General features: G+C 41.8%; 2 protein-coding genes and 1 pseudogene across 2 annotated transcripts in view; 2 read left to right on the forward strand and 1 right to left on the reverse strand.

Annotated features, from left to right (window-relative positions):
- LOC6621439 (chaoptin) overlaps window positions 1–26,009 on the reverse strand; it is a 239,917-nt gene that overhangs the window by 101,324 nt on the left and 112,584 nt on the right. The gene's annotated exons all lie outside the window — the stretch shown is intronic.
- Window positions 8–1,616, forward strand: LOC116802180 (annotated as a pseudogene).
- Window positions 13,580–20,089, forward strand: LOC116802179. The gene is made up of 2 exons (XM_032725669.1): window positions 13,580–15,097; window positions 19,715–20,089. The coding sequence occupies exon 1, from the start codon at window positions 13,750–13,752 to the stop codon at window positions 14,932–14,934; it is 1,185 nt and encodes a 394-aa protein (XP_032581560.1). The 5' UTR covers window positions 13,580–13,749; the 3' UTR covers window positions 14,935–15,097; window positions 19,715–20,089.

Genomic DNA, 26,009 nt, shown 5'->3' on the forward strand with positions numbered 1-26,009 from the left:
TTTAACCTTTGACTTCGTGGTGCTGCTCATGGCTGCCGCTCTGCTATCGTGCGTGGGTCTGGTCGAGAATAGCTTTCTGTTTCTCTCCAGCTCCATGCTGATTTCCCCTTGATGGGCCCCATCATAGCGGCCATATTCGGTTCAGTGATCGGCGATCGGGACCTGCGGTGTTGGGTCTGAAGAACGAACTCCTGGGTATAGCTGCGTCTGTGGCTATTGGATTCTTCTTTGGCGCCATGGTCTGTGGTTTCGGTCACTTTTTCGCGATTTCCAAGGGTCTCACGGAGGAAATCGTCTCACGGTGCGACACGCACTCCCTTGCCATCGGAGTATGCACCGCTCTGGCTTCGGGAGCGGCGGGCGCCATAGCGGTTTTGGGTGGCAATACGGGGTCCCTGGTGGGCGTGGCCATCTCAGCCTCCCTCCTGCCACCTGCTGTTAATGCCGGACTTCTGTGGGCCCTGGCCGTCGGAGTTCATGTACTGCCGGACGACCATGAGCCCCTGGCCAGCCTGGTAAGCACAGGTCGTATCCTCCCAGCTTTCCATTGAGCTACTAGTTTGTGCAGTTGTCAGCTAGTTTGTGCAGTTGTCAGCATGGCCCCACCCTCCTTAACATAATTTGCGTTTGGCTGATGGGAGTGGTGGTTTTGAGGATTAAGGAGGTGGCTCCAGCGTTCAGCGGCACCAGAAGTTTTGGCGTCATGACGTCCGCACAGCACGCGAGGTGGCGCTAGATCCAGCCCTACAGAGCGCCATAGATCGCCTGGACAAGTCGCAACTGGATTCGGACGCGGCACACTACCAGCGCGTCTGGTCGCCAGGGCTAGGTCGTCAGACCGCCTCGCACACAGGAATTGGGAGCTACGACATTAACCTGTCCTGAGCAAGGATCAGCCGAACAACTTTCACACCGTGCATGGCTTCCAGGAGTTCTGCATCACGCTGCATCGACTTAAGTCTGCACCCAAGGTCGTCCCACCACCGAGTATAATGGAGCTGTTTACGCGCGAGGTTCCAAACTCCGACCAGACCAACACTGGGGGCAGTGTCTTCAGCAGCTGCCGTAGTCTGCCGGACATCAGCATCCATTCCGTGTCTGGCCAGATGGACCATCCAGTGACATGAGTATCCCAGGTCTGATCTTTGGTGCAGCCAAGAGCGGTGAACCTGGACCCGCTGTCCCTACAGCAGCGAGTTCAAACAGGGAACGCGAAAAGATGAATGTCCACTGGCAGGAGGAGGAACTACAGGAGGACCTCGTCCTAAGAAGGGAGATCCTGAAGAGCAGGGAGAGCAGTCCGCTCAGAAGACCCGGACATGTTCTGATACCCCTGCCCAGGCTAGAAGGCACTTTCTTGGTGGATCGGCCTCTGAGCCTGTTGACTACGGCAGGTCAGAGGGAGCGAGCCCCGGGGAAAAGCAAGACGAGTTCCAGGCTTAGCAATGTGCTCAGCCCCAAGTCATAGCCTTAAACCTAACACCACCAGCCACCAGACACCATCAAGAGGTCCGCAAACATCCAAGATGAAGCCTCGAGCTTCGTGTCCAGCTTTGATTACTCGCCGATCCGGCGGCAGGGTCCTTGTTTGCCAACCACTTTAAGCCGCAAGCTCTGGCGGTCGTGAAATACAAAAAAGATGTTTATACTATGAACTACATATAAAGCAAAGAACAAAATTGTAACAACCATGGATGGAAAAAAATACATAGAAGCCTCAACAGCACACAAAAGCTGGTGCTGCGATGCAGTCCAGTCCAGTGGAACCAGTTAATTGCCTAATCCCAACAGGTGAACTACCTTATAAAATAAAATGCTTTTACCCGTCAAATCTCAAAAAGATTCGTTTCAAACAACTAGCCTTTTAATGTTATGTAACCGCTATGTAGCGGTGGAGAACAGTCTCGGAAAACGTCACTTCTTATTTATTAGCTTTTTAATTGTTTAGTGTTTATGCATTGATCTTTCGTCAAAACAGTACAAACAGTAGTTTCAATTATGACAAATGCGACACGTTGTCTCAACACAATCGCCAAGTTACCACCACACCACTCACTACAATGGAGACCTTGTCCTTTTGCAAGCTGAATTCCACTTTGTCCAGGTCCGGCATTTTTATAGCCTTAACTTGGCCAAGTGAAGCTGCCGAATGAAGACTGCCTCGCTTAATTCACTTACCACTGCAAAGTGAAGCCAACCAAGTCAATAGATATCAGCTGCTTCTGCTTTTTTCCTCCTTTTGCAGATACTCACTTAACAAGTATTTAATCCGCCTCATGGATTTAAAGAACACATTTTTTGTAGCATGTAAAAAATTCGATTTTACGTAAAACCATCCGATTTTTGTCTTAGGAAAATTCGGAAAGCAAAAGTTTCAGGAACCTTATTAATTCGTTAAATTCGACTTTATCTTGTCGATTCTATATTGTTTTGAAGTCCAGCATAAAAATAATTCTCGCCCTAAAAAGTTTATTTTTATGGAAAAATTTGTTCTTCCCCCTTTTTAATTTTCCTTAGTTTGTAGGTATTATTAACGGTATCATTTTAGGACCACAGTTTATGTGCATTTTTTACTTAGTTAACTTAATTATTTAGTTATAAGATGGGATTTTAATTATATAGTTATAAGATGGGATTTTCCATGGCATCATATTATGCGTGTTTCCTTCGAACTCGAGTATTTCATTCTATTCTCATGATTGTTCTATCGTTTGTTTCATTTTGTGGGCCTTTCAAGTGTTATTATCCTGGGCGTGTGTCCTTCTCAGATGCGCCCATCTCAGTCGAACGTCCAATAGATGGGAACAACAATTACGTGTTGCGCTTTCATTGCGGCCAGCTCGTTTGATTTCCCTCTCTCTTCTATGTTATGCATCCTTTGGAGAGGATACAACGGACTCGGGACAAGTGCGAAAAAAGGATACGAGCCACGTGATATTGCCCTTTGATGTGCTCCTGCCGTTGTTGTATTTTCCTCTAATGTTTATTGTCATTTTTGCGCCTGTTGTGTGCCATTTCACCTATCCTTGATCCTTTTCCGTCGCTTCTCGGCTCTCGCTTCCTGTCCGCCAGTTTGGCGATTGTCCTGTTTGGCCAGCACAGGTGCGACATTTGGCATGTCCACGCAATTAGCGCCCTTTTCCGGTCCGCTTTCCGCAGTCCATTGTCCATACCTACAACCACCCATACCTTTCTGCAGCCCTCGATTAACTCGTTTTCCCCAGCCAGCCTCTAACGAGGTCGCATTTGTCCGGCCATCGAGAGGCGGACAGGGCAAAACACACCAATATGCACTTAAAAAATTCCACTTGATTCTTTACGTACTCGTGTGTCGGAGATCGAAGCCACAGAAGCTGGACGGGACTATTTAACAAAAATATCAATAATCCTGATGTGTTGTAAAGATATATTGAAAAGTAGATATCACTATGAGCATAAGGTGCATGTTGAAATGAATATTCTCCGTGTAATTTTATGATGGATGTGAGCACTCACGGGTGATCCGCCTTAATAGATGTGTTAAAGGGTTATAAGGTCGAAACATGCACTACATGAAATACATATTTATTTATATAATATATTTTTATTTATTTATCTCCATTTGTGGAAGATATTCTATGCAGCATCAAGTGATTAGGGCTTCATCAACTGTGATTTGATTATTCTATAATTTTGCTCGCTTTCTTTCTAAGCCTGCTTTTATCAGCGCTTTGTGCTTATGTGTCAAACAAAATATTTAGCATAATTATTTATAGTTTCATTTATCACTCCCGACGAGCTGGTGCTTTTATCGCCCCAAACAAAAGGTGTAGAAGCCAAAAGACAGGCAAAAGTTGAACAGGCCAGGAAAAATAAGGAAAATATGCTGTGCAGCGGAGGGAATTTGCGGGCGCAGCTGACGGTCTCACGGCAAAACATTTAATATCTGATGGGGCAGGAGCTGGTCGTGACTTTGATCATGTTGTGCACTGCACTGCCCCACCGGAATCAGAAGAGCGGGTATCTGACACTGTAAAAACTTGAGGAAAGTGATTATTACCCGACTCTGAGCTGGCTACAAGCACATGTGTATAACTACGAGTAATCTAAGTCACTGTTCTGATTTAGAGCATGTGCATGTATGTCTCATGGAGCTGGGGATTTTTCTGAGTGTTTTTATTTTGCTTGCCTTGGGACAGTCTTAGTGCCTTAAGTAGTTGCACCTTTGGCCACTCCAAGCCACAAGAAATCCAGTGCCAGGGGGCCAGTGGGAAAGTGAAAGGGTGGCTGCCAGTGGAGTGGACTGGATTGTTGTACTGCTGTGTTCTGGTTTTATTTTCACTTTTTTCGTATACTTCGGACACTGCTGTCGGATTACTGAGCACACGCTTAGTGCCTATTATTTATGGACTCTTGAAACTGCAGCAGCTGCTGTGGCAGCTACAAGAAGCCATTGCCACGGCCACGGTCAATTGATTTCTGGATTCTTCGTCCTGCGTCCATTGTCCGGCATCCTTTTGTGCGGCTAAATACAGATACCTTGCCATGGTAACAGCAACTAAACATCAATATTACTTCGTCTTTGGTTCGACAATCAGGTGTTGTGGAGCTTCCTGCGGACCATGTTAATGTAAGAAGCAAAAGCTCACTTTATGGTCAACTGCCTCTCTCAATTTTACCCTTGCAAGGGTAACCGAGGCCTTGGTTGGGATTACATTTTCGGTCATCTATTAAGGCATTGGGATCGTGAATTTACAGCTTACTAGACTGGCTTTTGTATACAACTCTTATACCCGTTACTCGTACAGTAAAAGTGCATACTAGGTTCGTTGAAGAGGATGTAACAGGCTGAAGGAAGCATTTCCGACTATATAAAGTATATATATTTTTGAACAGGATCAATGGCCGAGTAGAACTGGCCATGTTAAGATCTGTCCGTAGGAACGTCGAGATCTCAGGAAATCTTAAAGCTAGAAGGTTGAGATTCAGCATACCGATTCTAGATACATTGACGCAGTGCAATTTGACAAGTGAATTTGAATTTTGAAAAGTGGGTTGAAATTTTTTTACATTTTTATTCTTATAATTTCTTGCCAAAAAAACTTTCTTCCACGCCCACACGTTGCAAAATTTTTTTAATTGTTTCTCATTTAATTCCCCAATTTCTATAGATATCCCAGAAAAATGATTAAATTTCGCGTTTGATAGTCGGCGAACTCGACTTTAGCATTCTCTCTTGTTTCTAATTTGTGTCTTTATTTAAACAATTTGAGAAAGTCGTCGGGTTCTATATATTTGCTTTCAATACACTATGAGCATGGCGATAAACATTCGACATGGGAACCAAAAAACAAAATAATTGATAAAACTACGTTAGTTTTACGCAACTACGGTGATTAGTTTCGGAATTCATTAATTGCACTGCATAAATTTTACCGTCACTTCACCTAATGGAATTGATATTCTTTCGGTATGAACACCTGTAAGTTCCTTTCTGCGACTTATAAAAGTTAATACATAAATTTGTATGTCATAAAATGATGAAATCGTATAAATTTATAATATGTTATTGCTTACTTTCCGAAAATTTAAGACAGCGAAGAAGGATCGATCCGCAAAGATTTCTTCTGCGTAAGCAAGCTGAAAAGTGTTAATTACGACTGCAAAGGACTCGTAACTCTCTCCTTTTGCCCTTTCCTTTTCATATATCCTAAACTCCTTGACTCAGCTTTTATCGAATCCTTTTTTTGTGTACTTGCAACTCGGGGCCAACTTCGCGTTGGCAACAAATTGCACGGGCTTTGTCTTTGGGATGCGTTCTAATCTGGCTATTGTTCCTCGTCCCCAGGTCCAGTGGCTCCTCTTTTTGCGCTTCCCTTTTCCTGCCACTCCGCCTTGTAAATTATGTGTTTTAATATTTTACAAAGACTCAAAAACTGAGCACTTTGTTTATAATCTTATGCCATTTTGCAGCTCCCTCTTCGCATCTTCCCTGGCTTTTATAAGCCCCGAATGCTTAGAGCGAGCCTGAAGTGGGCGTGGCGTCGGGGGTCGTAAATAATAATAACTGCAACGGACAAAGATCCGTCAGGCGACGAGCAGAAATGATAGAAAAATCCTGCGGATGTATGTAACTCCTAATTTTCGCAAGAGGAGAGCGAATTTGAGTGCTCAATTGAAAAACATAGACAGAGGAATATTATTATTATTATTATTTTGAAGTTCGTTGTCCATGACATTTTTTTCTGTGCACCCAGAAAATTACGAGTAATTCGACAAATACATGTATGTATGTTTCAGTCCTGATAGAACGGAAGTCGGCGGAAATATGTATGTCAACTGCCATTTCGTAACTGCTTTAATAGCCAGAACCATTGACCTGGGGAAAGCTCGGGGACTGACTTACGAGTAAAGGCGACTTAATTATCTGCGACAATTACAAGCAGGCAACAAATCTAAGCAGGAATGTCCTGTGTACACGGCGTGTGTGTGTTTGGGCTGTCAGCACATTTATCTACGTGGCGTATGAATAATTGCAAATGCCAACAATGGGCGGCATTTGTCGTTGTGGTTGTCGGTGTTGTGTCCTTGTTGCTCCCGATCCAGCTTCTGCACATGCCCAATTTGATATACAAGGCACATACATGTAGTATACCTGGCTCTGTGATCATTTGGATAAATAATTCCGAATGTTAATTGAGTGCAATGGTTTTGCAGGCGGACAAAAGTTTCTGGCCTGGGCTGTGTGAAAATTAATTAACTAAATTATTAAGTGGCTGGAAGAGGCAAGAATCTGTCCAGCTAAAATGAGTTTTGTAAATTATGCCTTTATTGTTGGTTGCCGCAAGTTGTTCAGTTGTTCAGCACGATAATGACGATGTCCTGTCCGTGTGCCGGCTTTTGGCATTAATTGCGGCCTAGTGGCCAAAAATTACCTGACCCAAAGTCGCCATTACTGGTCAAGACATTAAGCAGTATTTATGACAGACTCACCCACAACTTGCAGCGCCAAATGCTTATTTAATGAGTTAATTATTTTTATATTTATTGCAATGCCAAAATATGCGAATGAGCAAACGTGAAAATATGCGCAATTAAACGTTAAGCACACGAGCAGGGGAGAAAAACCCATTAGAATTTTCGGGGCTTTTCTTTTTCTGTGGCAAACTCAATTAGCGAGGGGTCCTCATTGTGAAAAGACTGTGGAAAATCGACGAAAATACAAGGTGAAAGCCGAAAATCGTGCATGTAAGCCTGCCGATTTTTCCCAATTTTTGATAGTTTTGGGTTCACTTTTAATTACAATTTCGACACTATTATTAGAAATATATCATCGAAATATATAATCATTAGAAATATATATATACGATCTGAAAAATTTGTATCTCGTGGTTATCTTATGTTAAATACAATTCCATTCCATTTCTTACTTACTTAAATATTAAATTATGTTTAAATATTCATAAATATTTAACCACTGGTTGCCTGCATATTTTGTATACGAACATTTTATTTTACCAAATAACAACTTCAATTTTGTCATTTAGTTTTTTCTATTATCTCGCCATTTTATATGATTTATTATCTGAAAACAATCGAAAGCAATGACCAAGCTGGGCGAAAGAGTTCAAATAATGGAAGGCGAAGAGCCACGCAATCATTAACCAGAATTAACTTGTTTAACCCATTCGTGGCCGGCCGCAAAAATTAAAGTCGAGCGTGAAATGTTTTCGGCCGCGCAGACAAAGGAAACTTTTCCAATTTTCCGAGCACATTCGCTCGATTGCTGCTGCCGCGTCAATCAATCAATCTGGCAATCGTTCATGCGCACATTAATTTATTCATTTTAGCGGAATCGCCACGAGAAATATTTTCCCCATTTAATTGCTCTCCTGCCAAATTGGCAATTAAAGCGATTTAACGGCCCACATGAATGCGGAGGTCTGAGTGCCCCAAAAGCCGAGGCAAACATAAGAATTTCGGCGAAGGCAGTCGGCAGTCCATCTTTAAATAGGCATTTTCCTTGCTGCTCCTCACCCTCTCACACCTATCGTGATCCTTCAAGTTTTAAGTGGCCACAACCCTCATTTTCCACTTTCCTACTTTCCCATTTTTCCGCTTTCCCACTTGCCCACTTGCCCACCACCCCCTGCTTTCGCAGCCCCCTCAAGGTGCTGCCAACTCGTTCATTGTTATTTATTGTGTGCTGTTGTTATTGCCGGAAATTTATTTCAATTTTCGCCGAGCAGCAAACTTTTGTATTGTCATTGCGCCTTTTCCAATTAGAGATGGGCGATGGCAGGAATGGATGGGAGGGGGATGGTGGTGGTGTTTCCAAGGGGGAGCATAAAAACTCATTTAACTTTTTGCCAACGAAACGTCAAACGCCCAGCGAAAGTTGCCGAGGCATAGTGGTTTTTTTTTCGAGCTACCCACCGATATCTGTTGCATAGTTCTCAGGGCCCTGCATAATTAATTATTTGCCCCAGAAGAATGAAACGGAACCAGTGGACCGGAAGTGGAACGGAAGTGGGTGCGGAATGGAACGAAATAAGTATTCCGCGAAATGGGTTTGGTCGGCCTGTTTATAAGGTCTTATTTTGAGAGGAATTTAAAGGCGTAATAGCGGTTGGGGAAGCCAGACTTCGAAACGAAACAGCCAATTATATTTGAGCTTGTTCTATTAACGATGTGAAATAAATTAGAAAAAGTATTTGAAAACTTAGGACTCAGGTCTTTTATTCATATAAATTTACGTGCTTAACAAGTCATATTTATCGACTTGGTTAAGCCCTCTGTCGATCTCCGCTTTCCCGGAGCCAAATTGATCATTGTACCACACCTGACATCCGGTGTCTTTCGCAGATTTCCGTTAGACTTAACAACCAGTTGCAGCCTGGGTAAACTGAGATACCGAGTGATATTAACAAGACTCGCATCGCATTATTATTATTAAACGCTGATGAATTAAAGTTCTTAAATTAAGTGGGACATGTTCGCCGGAGATCGCTCCCTGCGGTGGGGAAAATGGGAAATGGAAAACGGAAAACGGAGCGAGGAAAGCGGATGACTTGCGGCTGGCCGCTTAATTTTCGGTCTTTGCCAAGCGTCCAATTTGCCGCCACATTGCAGCCAAAGTTGTTCGCGAAAAACTTAAAACTTTGCCACCATCTATCCCCCAAAGTGAGTCCCTCCGACTAAAGCACTAATTTCAATTGCTCCCGGCTAATGTGGAACAAGTCGCGAACCTTTCGCTCTCCCCTCGCTAGTTTATGGCGAAAGTTTAGCTGAAAAATGCGCGGAGAAAATGTCAAGTGCAATTTATACAAATTTCACGGTTACTGCTAAAGTGTCGAAAACTTTTCACGGTTACTCGGCCAACTGACGGCCACGGAATTAGCCCGTTGCCACTTCAATGTTGCCTCGTTTACTTGGCTTTCACCAACCGTATCAATTTCGAACATATCCCAAATATATTGGGAATTTCTCAAGGTCTCAACGTTGTCTACCACATGATCTTCTGGTGAAATCACGATATGCGCTTCCCACATTTCGCACCCGCAATATAATATTTGTTCAGAAAAATGGGGAATTTTAGGGTACTGATAGATCAAATAAGCAAAACTAAAATACTCTCCTTAACCTTGTTGGAAAAATTAAAATATCAATATACTCATTTTCTTTTTTATCCCTAATAGATAGTGATTATATTGGGATATGCAACTTTAACAGAAAGTTGTAACCAAGTACTTCAAGTATTGTGACTACCAATGATATTGGTTGTACATAATGTGAGCTCTGTATATTAAGCTTTTCAAGTAAACGAACAAACGAAAAAACGAAGAGAGGATACGATATAGCCTGTTTCCCCCGCACCGTTTGATTAAATATATATTTAAAAATTCTTTTTCGTGGCCACGTGCACTTGTATGTATTTTTAAAACATTTCTGGCGGTGCTGAAAATGTTTGTGCATTCGATGCGCAAAACAAATTGCCAGAGTGGTCAGGGTCTTATATTTTTTTCCGCTGCAGCTGAAACTTTTATCTCGCCCGTTGCGTTTTGGGGGTTTTGTAATATTCCCCGGTGTCAGTTTGATGCCCAAAAAATACAAACTTTCCGCAACAACAAACAACAGTCAGACGCAACAAAAAACTTCGTCGTTTAATTGGAAAATTAAATTTTACGCTGCTGCAGCGTGCAACAATGCGGGCGCACATTTTCTCACCTTCGCCGGGTTTGCCGAGATGCCACCTCGTACTTTTCACTTGCCAGGTAATATCTAAAGCGAAATGCATTTGAAACATTTTGCCTTGCTGCATTCCGGCGATTCCCCGGGCCACTCCAAGTGTCATGTCAAGTGTCCCCAGTTCCGTGCGCTCCCTGCCGTTTTTCCTTTCCTGCTTATGCAATTTTCCAAAATGACTCGGAATTCATTTGACAAATTGTCTGCGCAGAGGCGGAGTGGCCAGTGAGTGGCCAAGGAGAGGGTGTGGAGGCCAAATGCATCATTTCACTTCTCGGACTGCTGTCGGAATTCGTTTCGTGCCCTGTCATTGGTCGGGCAAGTGGCAAAATTAAATTTAACAAGACGAGCGCCAGGGCTGCCACATTGTTTAAAGTGCTTAACAAGCGACAGGATCACTAGGACGTCCAGGCAGACACCACAGCACTATGGGGCATTTGGCCTGTTTTTTTTTTTTGCAAAAATGTGTTTTTCACAAGTATGCAAAATTGAAGTATTTTAGTATTAATACATTGGAAATATGTTAAACTATTATGTTTTAGCCGGCAAAAGTAATTTTAACAGTGTATTGTTATAATAACAGCTGTTGAACTCAGCTGTTGCGAGCACATACCAGGTGGCTGCAATGCGCGCAAAATTTAGCTTAACTTTCAAAGTGTTAAAATTTTAAAAGAAGATCGTAAAAGAGTAAAATTTGAAATGGATAATCAATATTCAGGTTTGTGTTATGTATATATATTAATATATTGTTAATTGTGTGCGTCTATTTCTAACAATTTATTTCTACATCTACATTTATTTCTATATCTATTTCTACATTTAGCAAGTGGTGTCAACATGTAGCTGTTAGAAAAAAATTTCAACTTTGAATAGAGCTATAACAATTTGTTCAAATTTGTTCAGTATGTGTTTATATCCATGTTGTAGTGTGTTCAATTCCTAACTCATATCAGGTAGTCTCTATGTGCGTTTTTTGCGGGTTTTTGAGAAATTTCAATTTTTAGGGAACAACATCTCGATTGCCAATGCTGCCCTGCTGGAAGGGTGGCGCAAGCAAAAGGGTGTTCGTCAAAAGGAAAATTCTTTTTGCACTTTTATTAGTGGGCATTTTTCTGATAGCAAGCTAGACTTTAATGAATGATTAACGAATAGTAATAATAACGAATGTTTTCAGTCAATCTTTTGCGAAATTGGAGAAAATGCAATCGAAAAATATATGAACTTTCGAAAGTTTTTCAAAGTGGTTAGAAGAACACCTAGTCCTGAAGGTAAAAGAGAAAAATAAAAAGGAAAGGAAATTAGCTGTATGCCCGAAAACGTCATATTATATTAAAAGTTTGAGTGGCCGAAGACAGCAAGTAGATGAACTCGTATGGGCGCAGAACCACAACGAACGTCTTTTGGGTCAAGCTGCAATGCTAGCTGCACGGAAGCGCGGCCTTCTGGATCTTGCAGACATACTTAAAATTCTTTTTTTGAACCCAGCCAAGGCAAATATAAATAATATCCCATAATATCATCAATAAATATAAAAAGGAGCATTCGAAAACATAAGCGACTATCTCTTCCACCAGAAGTCATTCAAAATTTGAATTTCAAATATTAGCTTGCGAATTTGAACGTGACACCGATTCTTCAGACTCTATTGATTGTAAAGATATAATATTAAAATTAAAACTTAACTTTAAAAATATAAAATTAAAAAAAAAATAAAAATAAAAAATTGGGGCGGAGTTGGGGGCACGCCCACTTTTCCAAAATATTCCTGGGGGCATATGTAACACATAAAAAAAATGCATCCAAATATCTCCCATAGTTTAGGAGTTATTAATTTTTGTAAAAAAAACAGGCCAAATGCCCCATAGTGCACAGCTCAGCTCAGCTCAGCTCGGCTCGGCTCAGCCGGAGCCAACACCTTCGGAGGACCTACGCCACTCCCATCCCCATCACCACTATGCCCCGGCCAGTTGACCCACTCCCCCAACCCCAGCCAGAAGAAGTGGCATGAAAAATGAAATGAAAACCAGCAAGTAACCGCAATCATTGCTCGACTCGCCGCTCGTTAGCAGCTGCCGGGAAAGTGGGAAGAGAGGGACGAAAATCGGAGAAAAACGGCAAGGAGTGGCGGGTGCGGGTGGGGGGTTAGTGGTCCAACCGACCTCAAAGAAAAGCGTCCAATGTATTTTCTTGCACTCTGATTCGAGCCGAATTTTCATTGCTATCTTTTCTTTTAGCTCGACACTGCTGTTGATTTGTTGATTTGCCTGACACTAAGAGGAAGTAGTCCCTTCTAGTTTTATGTATGTTAATAAAATAAATTATTATTATTATTATTTACATTTTCTTTTTTTTAACAATTAGCTATTTCTATACATGTACCGAAAAGAAGAAAAGAGTTTAGCTTCAGTGCATCATTCCTCACTAGTTTTTATAAAGAAGCATACCAAAACTTGAAATGTCAACTACAAGTTAGGAAAGCGTTAATTCCTTAGTGCCAATGCATATATGTATATATAAATATTGTTTTTAAATACCGTTTTGCAAGTTAATGTATGCATTTTGAATGGCTAATGCGATTTCTCTGTAGAAATGCTCGACCAAGGTATTAAATCATTTGGCATGGCCAGAAAATAGTTGCTTTTCTAGCTTTCCCACATTACCCTGTTTCCTCCATTCCCGCTCCACTTCCGCCTGCCAATGCCCCCCTTTGTCGCAGTCTGCGGGGGCTGAACTCATTTGGCTTTGGTGTCGGCCTGCTTAGCAGGAGAATGGCCACAAGTGCTGGCCAGCAGGATGGGAATGGTTGAAGCCCAGTCATCCGGCCATCCCGTCATCCAGTCAGCCAGTCATCCAGTCACTCATCCTGTGGTCCTGCTGTCTAGGATATTGTTTGTGTGCCCGTGAGCCTGTTTGGTGAAAGGGGGGCAGGGGGGGCTTAAAGAACGATGAAGAAGCTTTGATTTTGCGGTTGTGCGGCGAGTGTAGGGTGTGGGATGTAACACGCCCACCCTCCGACCGCGCCTCCCTTGCATTAGGTAATTACTTCTTTGTGACGCCCGTTGAAGTGCAAATTCATTAAGCTGATGCACTCAGTCCTTGAATTGCGGATTGCGTTTTTACAATTAATCAATATTCAGCGCCACTCCACTATCAAATGAAATCGCTCTTGTCACTCGTTTGTGGTAGGATGAACACTCATAAGGTCCACTGTACCATGTAGTAGCATAGTCTTAGGTATGAAGCCCATAGTGGCAGATCATATCCCCGTTAGGAATAAGAATATTATTGTTATCTCGCTCTTACTTATAAGCTAGCATTAAGAGATAAGAATGTATACCTAGCTCACTCACAAACACATACACACTTCAGAGAGCATAAGAAAAGAGGAATAGGCGAGACGCGGCATTCGGTGGCGTGTGCTTAAAGAGACAAGTCGAATGAAGGCATTGTGAAATTATTTAAAGGGTTGAGTGCAGATATTCATTTTTTCGGCGTCCACAACATCAGAAGTGGTCATTACCCACTATGCCTGACACTAAATGGAATCAATTCTCAGTGCTCCAACTAAAGAAGTGGTTGGAAGCTCTTGGACGCCAGACTTCCGGCACAAAAGCGGAACTAATAGTGCGTCTGCAGGCCATTTCCCCAGAAACGCGTGGCGATTCACCGCCAAATAACGGATCAGCAGCGGAAGAGGTGGAGGAATTGGATGGAGCTGCAGCCTGGCTAAAGCAGAGAGAGCCACAGGGTGGAGACACACGCACGATCCCGTTCGATGAGCAGTCATTGCAGTCAGAATCCCCGGAGAACCTCGATCTGGATCAGCTATCGTTGGTGGATGCAGAGAGAGCCACTCTAAAAAAGCTTCGGGACGAGATAGAGGCAAACATGGCTGTGCTGCAGAGGATCCAAGCGGATATCGACGACGCGAACAAGAGCAAGTCTGCTCATGCTCGCCAGATCAATGACGTCATCGAGAACAACAGCAACGGAAACCACGGCAATGTTAACATATGCGCTAACAGCACCGACGCCAATGTTAACAGCACCAAGGTGACTATCGCCGCCGACAACGTCGATATGGGACATACCAGTGTTGGAAAAGAAACCGCTGGTAGTGTTGTTCAGCACCAGAGTCGAAATGTAAACAAGCTTCTGGAATCTCCTGCAACATCGCTGGCCTTGGCAAAAGAGGTAACGATGGAGTTTGACGGCAGCTTATGTGCGCGCAATTGGGTCACGCAGTTTCAGAACATCGGAAAGATTTACAATTTGGACGACGGATGCATACACATGCTGCTAATTGCCAAACTAAAAGGAAACGCACAGCGCTGGCTGCACGCAAGCGCCACACGCATCCTAGAATCAACCGACCAGCTGTGCGAACAGTTAATCTTGACATTCGAGGTCAAGATGTCAAAAGGGGAACTGAGGAACGCATTTCAAAAACGCGAATGGCATCCGGATAAGAAATTTGCTGTTTACTTCGAGGACAAGGTGATGCTGGCCAACGACATCAACATCGATCTAGAGGAGCTCCTGCAAAACATCATTGAAGGAATCCCAGCACCAGCGTTGCGCAACCAGGCGCGCATACAGTGTTTCTCCGAGCCGATGCAAATTCTGCGGGCTTTCTCGGAAGTCCGTCTGACGAAGCACAAAACAGGGAGCAGTTCATCAAAGCGCCTTACTGGAGGAGGCGTCCAATAAGTCCAATAGGGACTTACGTTGTGCCAATTGCAACTCCAAAGGGCACTTCGCCAGGGAGTGTCTCAAGCCAAAGAGGGAGCCCGGATCCTGCTATGCCTGTGGGACACTTGGACACTTCGTCGGACAATGCCCGGAGCGCAAGAGCGCCAATATCAACAATTATGTAAGACTTGTCAAGATTTTTTTTTCACAATAGCTATAAAATCCCATTAACTACAGAATGCCTCATAGATGTATCCAAGGAAATTAATTTAGAATCCGCTTCAGAAACCTATTTCGGGCTGAATAAAAGCCAACTGGCAATACATGGAAAAATCTTATGTTACATTATAAAAGAAAAAGTTAAATGTTATTTTTATTTGTACGTGGTCCCAGACGAGTCTATGAGTCATAATGTAGTTCTTGGACGAAATTTCATGGAAACGTGCCAGTTGAAACTGGATCCAGACGCCTTGGGAAGGAGTAACGGTCAACCCAGTCGATAGTAAAAGATATAGAAAAGCAAATAGTAAAACAGTCAGTTATATTGTTAGTGAAACATTTAGTGAAACAGTTAGTGAAACAGTTAGTGAGACAGTTAGCGAAACAGTTAGTGAAACAGTTAGTGAAACAGTTAGTGAAACAGTTAGTGAGACAGTTAGCGAAACAGTTAGTGAAACAGTTAGTGAAACAGTTAGTGAGACAGTTAGCAAAACAGTTAGTGAGACAGTTAACGAAGAGGTTGATGAAACAGTTAGTCAAATGGATAATGAAACAGTTAATAAGACATTTAGTAAAACAGCCAACGAAGCGAGTAGTATAGTTAGTCAAACTGTTAACGAAGCAGGTAGCAAAACGGTCATCGAAACAGTTATGCCTTTAGTCAACTTCACGACGGATTCCGGACTTTATGCTGCGGTTGTGCCCAGTTATAAAGAAGCTGTTAGAGAAATTTGTAGCATTGATCACTTAGAGGATGAGCAAATGAACTTCATATGCGGCGAAAACAATAACCAAGCCTTAAACAGTCAGTTAAAGGAGATTATTAAACGCAACTACTTAAGCGTTAATAAGCCTACCGAGCCTTTAGTCAAATGCGAAATAAAACTTTGTTTAGAAACGTCAAAACCATTTAGCTGCGCCCCAAGAAGACTTGCCTACTCAGAAAAAGAAAAATTACAAAAACTATTAGATGACTATTTAAAAGAGGGAATTATTCAACCTAGTAAATCAGAATATGCTTCACCAATTGTTTTAGTCAAAAAGAAAACAGGAGACATACGGCTATGTATAGACTTTAGAAAACTGAACAAAGTTTTAATTAAAGACAATTATCCGATACCGCTTATCGATGACCTTTTAGACAAGCTAGTCAACAAAAAAGTTTTTTCGAAGCTTGATTTAAAAAACGGTTATTTTCATGTATTCGTTAATAAGGAATCAGTTAAATACACCTCATTTGTTACACCGTTAAGGCAATTCGAATTTCTCAGAATGCCAATGGGCCTAAAAACTGCATCGGCGGTGTTCCAAAGGTTTGTAAACAAAATTTTCGAGGATCATGTATACAAAGTAATTGTATACATGGACGACATCATGATTGCCAGCAAGAACTCGGAGGAGCATTTAGAAACCTTAAAGGAAGTGTTTATCAGATTAGCTCAAAATAAATTGGAATTACGAATGGATAAATGTGAGTTCCTTCAGACAAATATTAAATATTTAGGATTCATTATAAATGGTGAAGGCATTAGGGCTGATGACAAAGGAATAGAGGCCATACAGCATTTTCCAGTTCCAGACAAAATACAAGCCGTTCAAAGTTTTCTGGGCTTATGTTCATACTTCCGCAGATTTATAAAAGATTTTTCAACATTAGCGAAACCTTTATATGACCTTTTAAGAAAAGATGAAAAATTCATATTTGGAGAAAAGGAAATGAGCTGTTTCTCAACTCTTAAGGAAAAGCTGGTGCAGGCACCGGTCTTAGCAATTTATAATTTCAAAGACGAAATAGAACTGCACTGTGATGCAAGCGCTCTTGGTTTCGGTGCGGTGTTATGTCAAAAAAAAGAGGATGGAAAATTACACCCAATATTTTATTTTTCAAAGCGAACAACAGTCGCTGAGGCAAAATATCACAGTTTCGAATTGGAAACAATGGCAATTATTCACGCACTGCGAAGATTTAGAATATATTTGTACGGAAAACGCTTTAAAATTATAACTGATTGTAATTCTCTTACTTTGACGCTTAACAAAATTGAACTTAATCCGCGAAAAGCTAGATGGGCGTTAGAGCTCCAGAACTACGATTATGAGCTCATACATAGAGAAGGTAAAAGGATGCAGCATGTTGATGCTCTTAGTAGATGCACGAATATTTTGATAGTGGAATCAAATACGTTTGAAGACAATTTAGTAATCTGCCAAGGCAAGGATCAAAAAGTTCAAGAAATAAAGAAACTGCTGGAAAAAAATGAACATAAGTTGTTCGAAATGAGAAACGGAATAATTTATAGAAAATGTAACGACGGCAGACTTTTATTTTATGTTCCCACAGACATGGAAGATCATATTCTATATAAATATCACAATGATATCGGACACATAGGTAGAGACAAAATGTTAGATGTTATTTCTAAATCTTATTGGTTTCCCAATGCCAAAGACAAATGTTTGAGCCATATAGAAAATTGTTTAAAATGTGTTGCGTTCTCCCCTAAGACAGGCAAGGAAGGATTTCTGCACTGCATTCCGAAGGGCAGCAAACCGTTTGAACTAATACATATCGATCATTACGGCCCAGTCGACTCCGGCAGATCCAAAAAACATATTTTTGTTGTCATCGATGGTTTTACGAAGTTCGTACGTTTATACGCCACAAAGACCACTAATGCAAAGGAAGTCATTACAGCCCTGAAGGACTATTTTAGAGCATACAGCAAGCCTAAATGCATCATTTCAGATAGGGGAAGTTGATTTACATCCAAGGAATTTGATGACTTTATATTAGAGTTCGATGTTAAGCATATGAAGATTGCGACTGGTTCACCCCAAGCAAACGGACAGGTTGAAAGAGTCAATAGAAGCCTAGGTCCAATGATAGCGAAACTGGTACAACCAGAGAAAGGCATATATTGGGACACAGTAATAGATAAAGTTGAGCACGTCTTAAATAATACACAGCACCGCAGCATTAAACAAACTCCAAGCAGAGTTCTTTTTGGTTTAGAGCAAAGAGGAAAAATAGTAGACGAATTAAAAGAAAAACTAGAGGAATTAGAAAATACTGAAGAAGATAGGGATTTGGTAAAAATTAGAAATGAAGTTGAAAATAATCAAAAAAAGGCTCAAGCGTATAATAAAACACATTATGACAAGACCGCCAGACAGCCATCAGAATACAAAAAAGGAGATTATGTGATGGTTAAAAATTTCGACAGTACAGCAGGCATCTCTAGAAAATTGATTCCAAAGTGTAAAGGCCCATATGTGATATCCAAAGTATTAAGAAACGACAGATTCTTGTTAAAAGACGTAGAAGGTTTTCAGATATCTCGTAACCCATACCAAGGTGTCTGGAGCATCCAAAATATTAAGCATTGGATAGGCAACAAGAAAAATAAACGAAGACACAATTAAACAATAATAACAATATAATAACAGATTAATATAGTATGTACATATGTATAAATAAGGTAAAAGAATTCATCATACAACTAAGCAATCAATGTAAACCATGATCAGGGGATCAGCTAGTCAGGACGGCCGAGTTGTGGTAGGATGAACACTCATAAGGTCCACTGTACCATGTAGTAGCATAGTCTTAGGTATGAAGCCCATAGTGGCAGATCATATCCCCGTTAGGAATAAGAATATTATTGTTATCTCGCTCTTACTTATAAGCTAGCATTAAGAGATAAGAATGTATACCTAGCTCACTCACAAACACATACACACTTCAGAGAGCATAAGAAAAGAGGAATAGGCGAGACGCGGCATTCGGTGGCGTGTGCTTAAAGAGACAAGTCCAATGAAGGCATTGTGAAATTATTTAAAGGGTAGAGTGCAGATATTCATTTTTTCGGCGTCCACACCTTGTTGCCTAAATTTGTATTAAACGTTTTAATAGATATAATGGATCAGGAGCATGTTTATTTTAGTTAATTCACGCTGAATTTTGTTAGATAAAGATGTGTTTGACCAAGAGAGCTATGTATGTTCAAGATACGGAAAGTTTGAAAGTTTAAGCGGTTTCGAGCTAAACGCTCTTTTTGGGGTGTCGTCCAACTCCATGTGTGCCGATAATTTAACAGGTGGCAGTTTGATAGCTTCGTTCTGCCAGGGCATAGAGGGCTCAGTTAGGATTTCACAAAATCCATCGCCCACAACCATTGGCTCGAATGTCTTTAGCTGCTTTGAAAAGATCAGGCGGACGTGTAAAACAGAGGGAATCGGCACCTCGCAGGCCTGCATCGAATTATGACAGGGAAATGCAATTTGGTCGCTGAGACCCGGGCTGAAGCCAGAAATTCGAGCTCAAAGCAAAGGATCTGTTCATCTGGCCAGCTGCTAACGAAGCCGAATTTGAAGGGTGCACTTGCCCTAGCCTTCGGCAAAGGAATAAACTTGCTTATTGCATTGAAATGCAATTCCAACTTGCTACATTCATGAACTGCACGATGCACAGACAACATGCGAAATAAATTTTCGAACAGCAGAGCAGCTAAAAGAACGAAAATTTCCTCATAATTTCGTTGGTGGATTTTATAATAAATAATTTTTTTAAAAATTCCAGCACACAGACAGAAGATGGCCACTCAATAAAAAAATAAATAAGGACACTGGCGCTGCAGTGGAAAACGCTCGACAAGAACCAGCAGCAGCAAAAGGACGAACACAGCTGAGCGCAATACAAGTAAATGGGAGTGAAGCCAAAAACGGTCAAAATGGAATAGAAAAGCGGAATGTGGAAAGTGCATGCCAGCAACAGAAACACTCGAAGTTTATGAAAGGCGCGACGACGTCGCCGCCAAAGTTTTTCCAATACCCTACAGAAAGCGGGACTTGCGCATTTCTTATCTAGTTTCTTGGGAAAAGGGGCCGCCTTGCGATGTTAGGCGTTTATATAAATATAAATCTCAATATTTTGAGATCATACAAAACGATATTAACCGACACAGAAATTCCAGTTAAAACCTATAACTATAGGTTCCTCTATATAGTGAATACATGAAAGTATATTAGACTATAGATTAGATATATAGATTAAATTCAAGCATCTATGGCTGCTTTCTCTTCTGTAGCTTGATCCTTATGAAAGGGTATGGGTCTGAAAACACCAAATACCCCATAGTAATGGAAATATTACCATTGGCAGAAATCCCAATCTTCTCCTTATAAAGCACCCAACTGACGGTCATTCGGACACATACCCAGGTTTTTTCAGTCCACCGCTTCGTAAGACAAAGTATAGAGGTCTATCACAGGACCGCAACCCACGTGTGCGTGTGCTGGTCGTGCTGTATCGCCAATTACTGTGTCTGCTTGAGCGTACAAAGCGTTTTATAAACCAACTCTGACTTTTGAACAGCGACCGTCTTGGTTTTCCAATGCCAGTCATGCTTGGACTTTATCGAGGAACTTTTCCAGCCCTCGTACGCCGGTTTCCCCACCTCCAGGCCTTTTGCTGGAGCTGTCGCTGCTCTTGAACTTTTTTCGCGTTTGATTTTATTGCCAATTGACCAAGTTTTTGGGTGTATTGCTTATGGGGCCGGGCGAGAAGAGCAGAGTTCGGTCACTTAAGATGCCAAGACAGCTGTCTCGGATAAGTATCTCGGCCTGGTATTTGTATCTGTATTTGCAGCCGCGTATCCGTATCTGTGTCTTAGCCGTCGGGCAATTCCCTCCCTGGATGGGTGCAGCGTATTAAAAATATTTTCCACTCACCACCACCACACCGACATACATACATACTCTATACTAGATCGGCCCGGAAAACTCATGGACTGAATTTGCTGGCATTCGCAACTCCGACGAATGGCCGCGGTGGCACTAATAAACGGTTACTTTGTCAGCCACCCACAACAATGCCCTTAATTATCGACTTCCTGCAGGGTAAACAGCAGGCCCACTGCCCGGGGAAATAGAGATATTTGGATATTGGAGTGGGATCTGGAGTCGAACCGCGGAGTGGTGGTCATTGCGGGGGCCAAATGTGGAGCTGTGAAATCTGTGCGAGTTAGCCCTTAGCATGATAAGAGTAATAACATAACACAATAATAATAATGATCAAATTGTGGGGGCGATGCGGTAAGGCCGGAAGAAGAAAGGGACACAAAAACCCTAAAAGTATGGCCATGCATTGCAATAACGACTTTACAATTGAGCTAAACTTTTTAGGTTCTAGTATACGAATTGGTCCGCAAAAAAACTTGTATCTAAGTGCGCTCACACTTCAATTAACAAACAATACCATATGTAAGTGGTTTACGCTTTGTGTTTTCAGGATAATCTTTTTCTTGCAGTGCAGTGTATCTTTTATTAGCTGGGCTAGGGAGACGGAGCTCCTTTGTATGCTATCTGTCGTCGGGAAAGCCGAGTGGAAAAGCGAGAAATGCAAGCAACAAAAGGCAGCCGGAAGCCGTGAAGCTGTTGGAAAGGAATATAGGTAATCCGTCCCACTCAAGCATTTTTATCATTTCAAACGGCCGACGAACTGCCTCAAGTGGCTGGGGTATCAGGCAGGAATAAGTTTATGTTCATAGATAGCATTATTTCCCTACCGCTGATCAGGTAGGGAAAAAAAATTTAAAAAAAAAGGAAAAGTGTCGAACTTTGGCACGCCAATGTTTTCACACTCTTGCTATCAGCCGGATGCCATGTCATATTATAATGTTCGGACCGTATCTATACCAAACGGGCTAAGTTATATATAGATAGGCTATACCTATCACGCTAAGTTATAATGTCAAGTATAATTTCGCTATCAACTAAAGTCGTTCCTGCGACAGAGATCTATAATGTAGTCGCCGGAATCTTACAAGTGCATTTTATAATTCTTAAATTGGTGAAATAATATAACATACTATTTCCTATAGAATATTTCTTTAGACTAGATGAACTGGCTATATCGACTCATCTACTAGCATTGATAACGATGCTTACCAACCCGTGAATTCTGCCTAGTGATTTTTTCAGCCGAATGATACAAATTTTGGACTACTTTGATGACCGGATTTCGAACTAATTTTTCGGCAATTAAAGCTCAATTACCTGTTGACCCTTTAGTTGTTCGTCGTTGTTTGGTTTGCTCGCCGTTGTTGTCGCCTTTTGTTTGACGGATATACACACATGCATGCATACGTAAATGTATAGGGCTGGTCGGTGCACTATGGGAACATTACCCACTTTTTATGGCCAAACCCAATTTTGTGAAAGTCGGTCGATTAATATAATATTAAATGCATGCATTCATAATTGACCAATGTTTATTTTGGCATACCAGAAATAAACATAGATGGAACCACGACAAAGAAATCAGCTGTTAAAATCAGCAAATCGTTAATTCGTATTCTTTAAAAGGCATTTCAATTAGTGAGGCATACATTAAGTGCATGGGACTGTCGAAACCAAAAAAAAACTCGTGTTGTACCCAAAAATTAGTAAAAATATAAGTTTCCTTACACAAGCATTTGTTTGTCAATGACTTTCAGAAGGGGATTTGGTATCATAAAATATATAGGCTGTAAAATTATCTTAATATCTCTCTCCGTTCTGGAGTTATTAATTTTGGCCAGAAAAAGTGCGTAAATTTCCCATAGTGCAGCGCTGAGGCGCAAGTGTGTGTGAGGTGGTATCTGCGTGAGGACGGGGTTTGGCGTTGGCCAAAATCAACACTGGCCAACCGCGCTGATTGAAAACGGCGGCAAGGAAAGCAAGCTAAAGCAAAATACAACAAGACAGAATGCTATAGTCGACTTCCTCGACTATCAGATACCCGTTACTCAGATGGTGGAAATGCGAACGCGAAATTTTATAATTTTATTGGGGTATCGATAGATATTGGGGAATAAAATGAGGGCGTTTTGTAGGTGTAAGGAGGGCAGTGACCAAAGTGTTTTTGGTACAACGATAGAAATTGGCAAGACAAACAATAAAACGAAGAAAAATCAAAGCATTTTTCAAATGAGTGAGCGTGGCAGTTTGTGAATGGTTTGTGGGTGTTAACTTGCGCTGCGTCTGTATCTCTGGAAGATGCATGCTTAATCTCAACATTCCAGATTTTATAGTTCTTGATGGACGGGATATGCAGATAGGACCAGATCGGCTCGGCTAGTTATCCTGATTTAGAATGTATATACTTCATATGATTGGACACGCTACCTTCTGCCTGCCACATACCTTTCAACGAAGCTAGTATACCCTTTACATTTACGAGTAACGGGTATGAAAATAGCTGAAATCAACAAATGGAAAGCAAATTGAATAAGCCGAGTGCGTCGACTGAAATAAAAATAAAAAGAACACTGTAGTTCTTTTTAAGGTCAGATGTGTTAAATTCGTTTTCATTTTTATGTATCTGCTTGTATTTATCTAGCTTAATTATTTTTATATTCTTTTAAGTGATTGAAGTGGCAGTTTCGTCGCCCGAAGCTTTTATTTTTTCCTGAATTTTTGAAGCGCAGCGTTGGCTGATGACTTGAAATGGCCTTAGGCCCATTTCGAAATTAAACATTTCGGCAGCGATAGAAACTTTCTGTTCGGTTATCCTCCGCACTCCCCTTTTTGCCCCATCGAAGCACATTCTCCGCACTCTCAGTGAAGCTGCATATGCGTCGAGAACACAGAACAGAAACTCAACAGGAGCCTTCAAAAATGCGCTCATGTCGCAAGAGCGCAAAACTTTATTGCGCCATATTTTCTCGAGAAGGAAAAACACATACACATGAACAGGTGCACTGAGAAAAAGCCACGCTGCTGGAATTTGAATTTCTTTAATTATTAGGCAAAAAGCGGCGAAACAGGATGCCACCAAAGATTGCCAGATAGTGAGACCTAGCAATCAAAACAATTTGCCCATTCTATTCGGATCTTATGTGATCCAGCTTACGTGGTGCATGCAGCACGATTATTATTATTTATTTGTAATGCACCCCTCCGCATTTGCCTGTGCATGCATGCATGCAGCTTTTATCAACGGAGCAGCGGAAAACATTTGTCCTGATCCTTTTTGTCAGGCCAAACTTGTTGGGTAACTTTTAATACCCGTCGTCTCACTTGAGGGTATTACTGCATTCCCTCAGTCTCGGAGTCCGGCACCCAACCAGATAATACCCTGCTCCGAGGGCGCATACCCAGCTGATATATATGATGTAGCCAGCAGGGTATAGAAGAGAGTCATCCGCGGAAGCGAACAGCGATGATCTCCTTTGCAGCGACACAAATATGCTCGCCGAAATTTCATTGAAAGTCGACGACGTAGCGCTGTTGGGACAATTTTGGCGATTTACGTGGCGCGCGCACACCCTTTTGAAAAATGGCCAAAAAATGAGGTGCGACGGGGGAGTTTTCAAATGGGCTGGCAGTTGACTCGTTGGCTCGCACTGCGACAATTAAACGCTCGCACGCAGTGAAATTCCTCCATGAGCCGACTGGCGAATAAAATTGGCAAAGGGTGGCTGGGAAAAGCGAAGTGAGCGGGGGAGAGCGGGGAATGCCAGGAGAAAAGCCACTCAGACTAACGAGGCCAAATGCATGCGAACGGCAAACATAAATGCTGGAAATACAAATATAAGACAGTGAAAGGAAGCCCTATGTATCCGCTTTTTCAAAATTGGATTCATTCAAACGATTAATCCCTATTTGCATTGGCCAAAGAGAGCATTTTAAACATTTGGAGTATATAGCTTAAGCTGCAAATACAGTTTTTCCCATTTCTTACTCATTAGGAAATTTTTCCCTTCAACGCTTAAGCGGCAAATAGGACCTTTAAGCCAGCTGGGTATCGACTGGTTTCCTTAAATACCAATTAAAGGAGTTTATAGCCAAGCAACTAATCTGTATTTCACATGACTTTGGTCAAAATAAAATACGCGTAAGGAGTTATTAATTAGTTGTTGAAGACACATATAACAACTATCTTCCCATATGAAAACTGCGAGACGATTGACTTCCATCCCGCAAGTTTTGACCGCAAAGGTATGAGTGGGTGCGCGGACGTTTGCGGAGATCAAACACATGTAAATAACGTATACCGTTTTTCCAGCAACAGGAACAGTAGCCGAACCAAGCCCCACAAATCAAGTGGCCATCTCAGCACATAATGACCATTTGGTGTTCAATGCGGCGTCGCCAGCTTCACCCGCAACAATTTCAATGGGGAATGGGGGTTGGTTAAGGGCCAAAGTGTTGAATTGATTGCCAAGGCTGGTGGACAGCTCACTGAATTTGCAATCCGGTTAGGGCCAAGAACAGGGCTCTGCGAGTCAGGCTTGCTGTCAAATTGTTCGCAGGAAATCAGGAATTGATTTCAGGTGAGACTCACTGTAAGACCCCAAATACATTAAGGATTTAAGTGCAACATACATATGCGAAATATCAACCCATAGGGTGCAGTATGGGGCCAACGAAATCTTTGCAAAATGTGTAGATCTACTTGTTTTGGGAGCTTGGGCTTGGAAGTATGTATGTTGAGGTCGTGCAATCTCACTTTCATTCAACCGTCGGTGGCAGCTTATTGATTACTCATTACGGATTACTGATTAGCGTGCAACATCTTTATATTGTTTGACCAGATTCCCACCATTTGCAGAACGTTTTCCATTCATTTTCGCATCAAGTTTCCTCTGGACCATTGTTGTGATTTTCTAAGGAGGAAGCAAAAAAGATGGGATCCGTTTTGTAAGGCGATATTGTAATCAACAGGAACCGCTGAAAGCAGACATCAGCCCTTCAAAATGGGTGCCCTCTTACCCTTTTCTTGCTCTATCTTTTTCCTTTTCTCCTCGCTGTTGTCCTTTTTACTTCCCTTCGTATTTTGCTTTTCCCGGCTTTTACTTTCTTGTTCCTTACTTGTTTTTCTCCCTACTCAC

This window comes from Drosophila sechellia, chromosome X, assembly GCF_004382195.2.
Source record: "Drosophila sechellia strain sech25 chromosome X, ASM438219v1, whole genome shotgun sequence".
Classification (NCBI taxonomy): domain Eukaryota; kingdom Metazoa; phylum Arthropoda; class Insecta; order Diptera; family Drosophilidae; genus Drosophila; species Drosophila sechellia.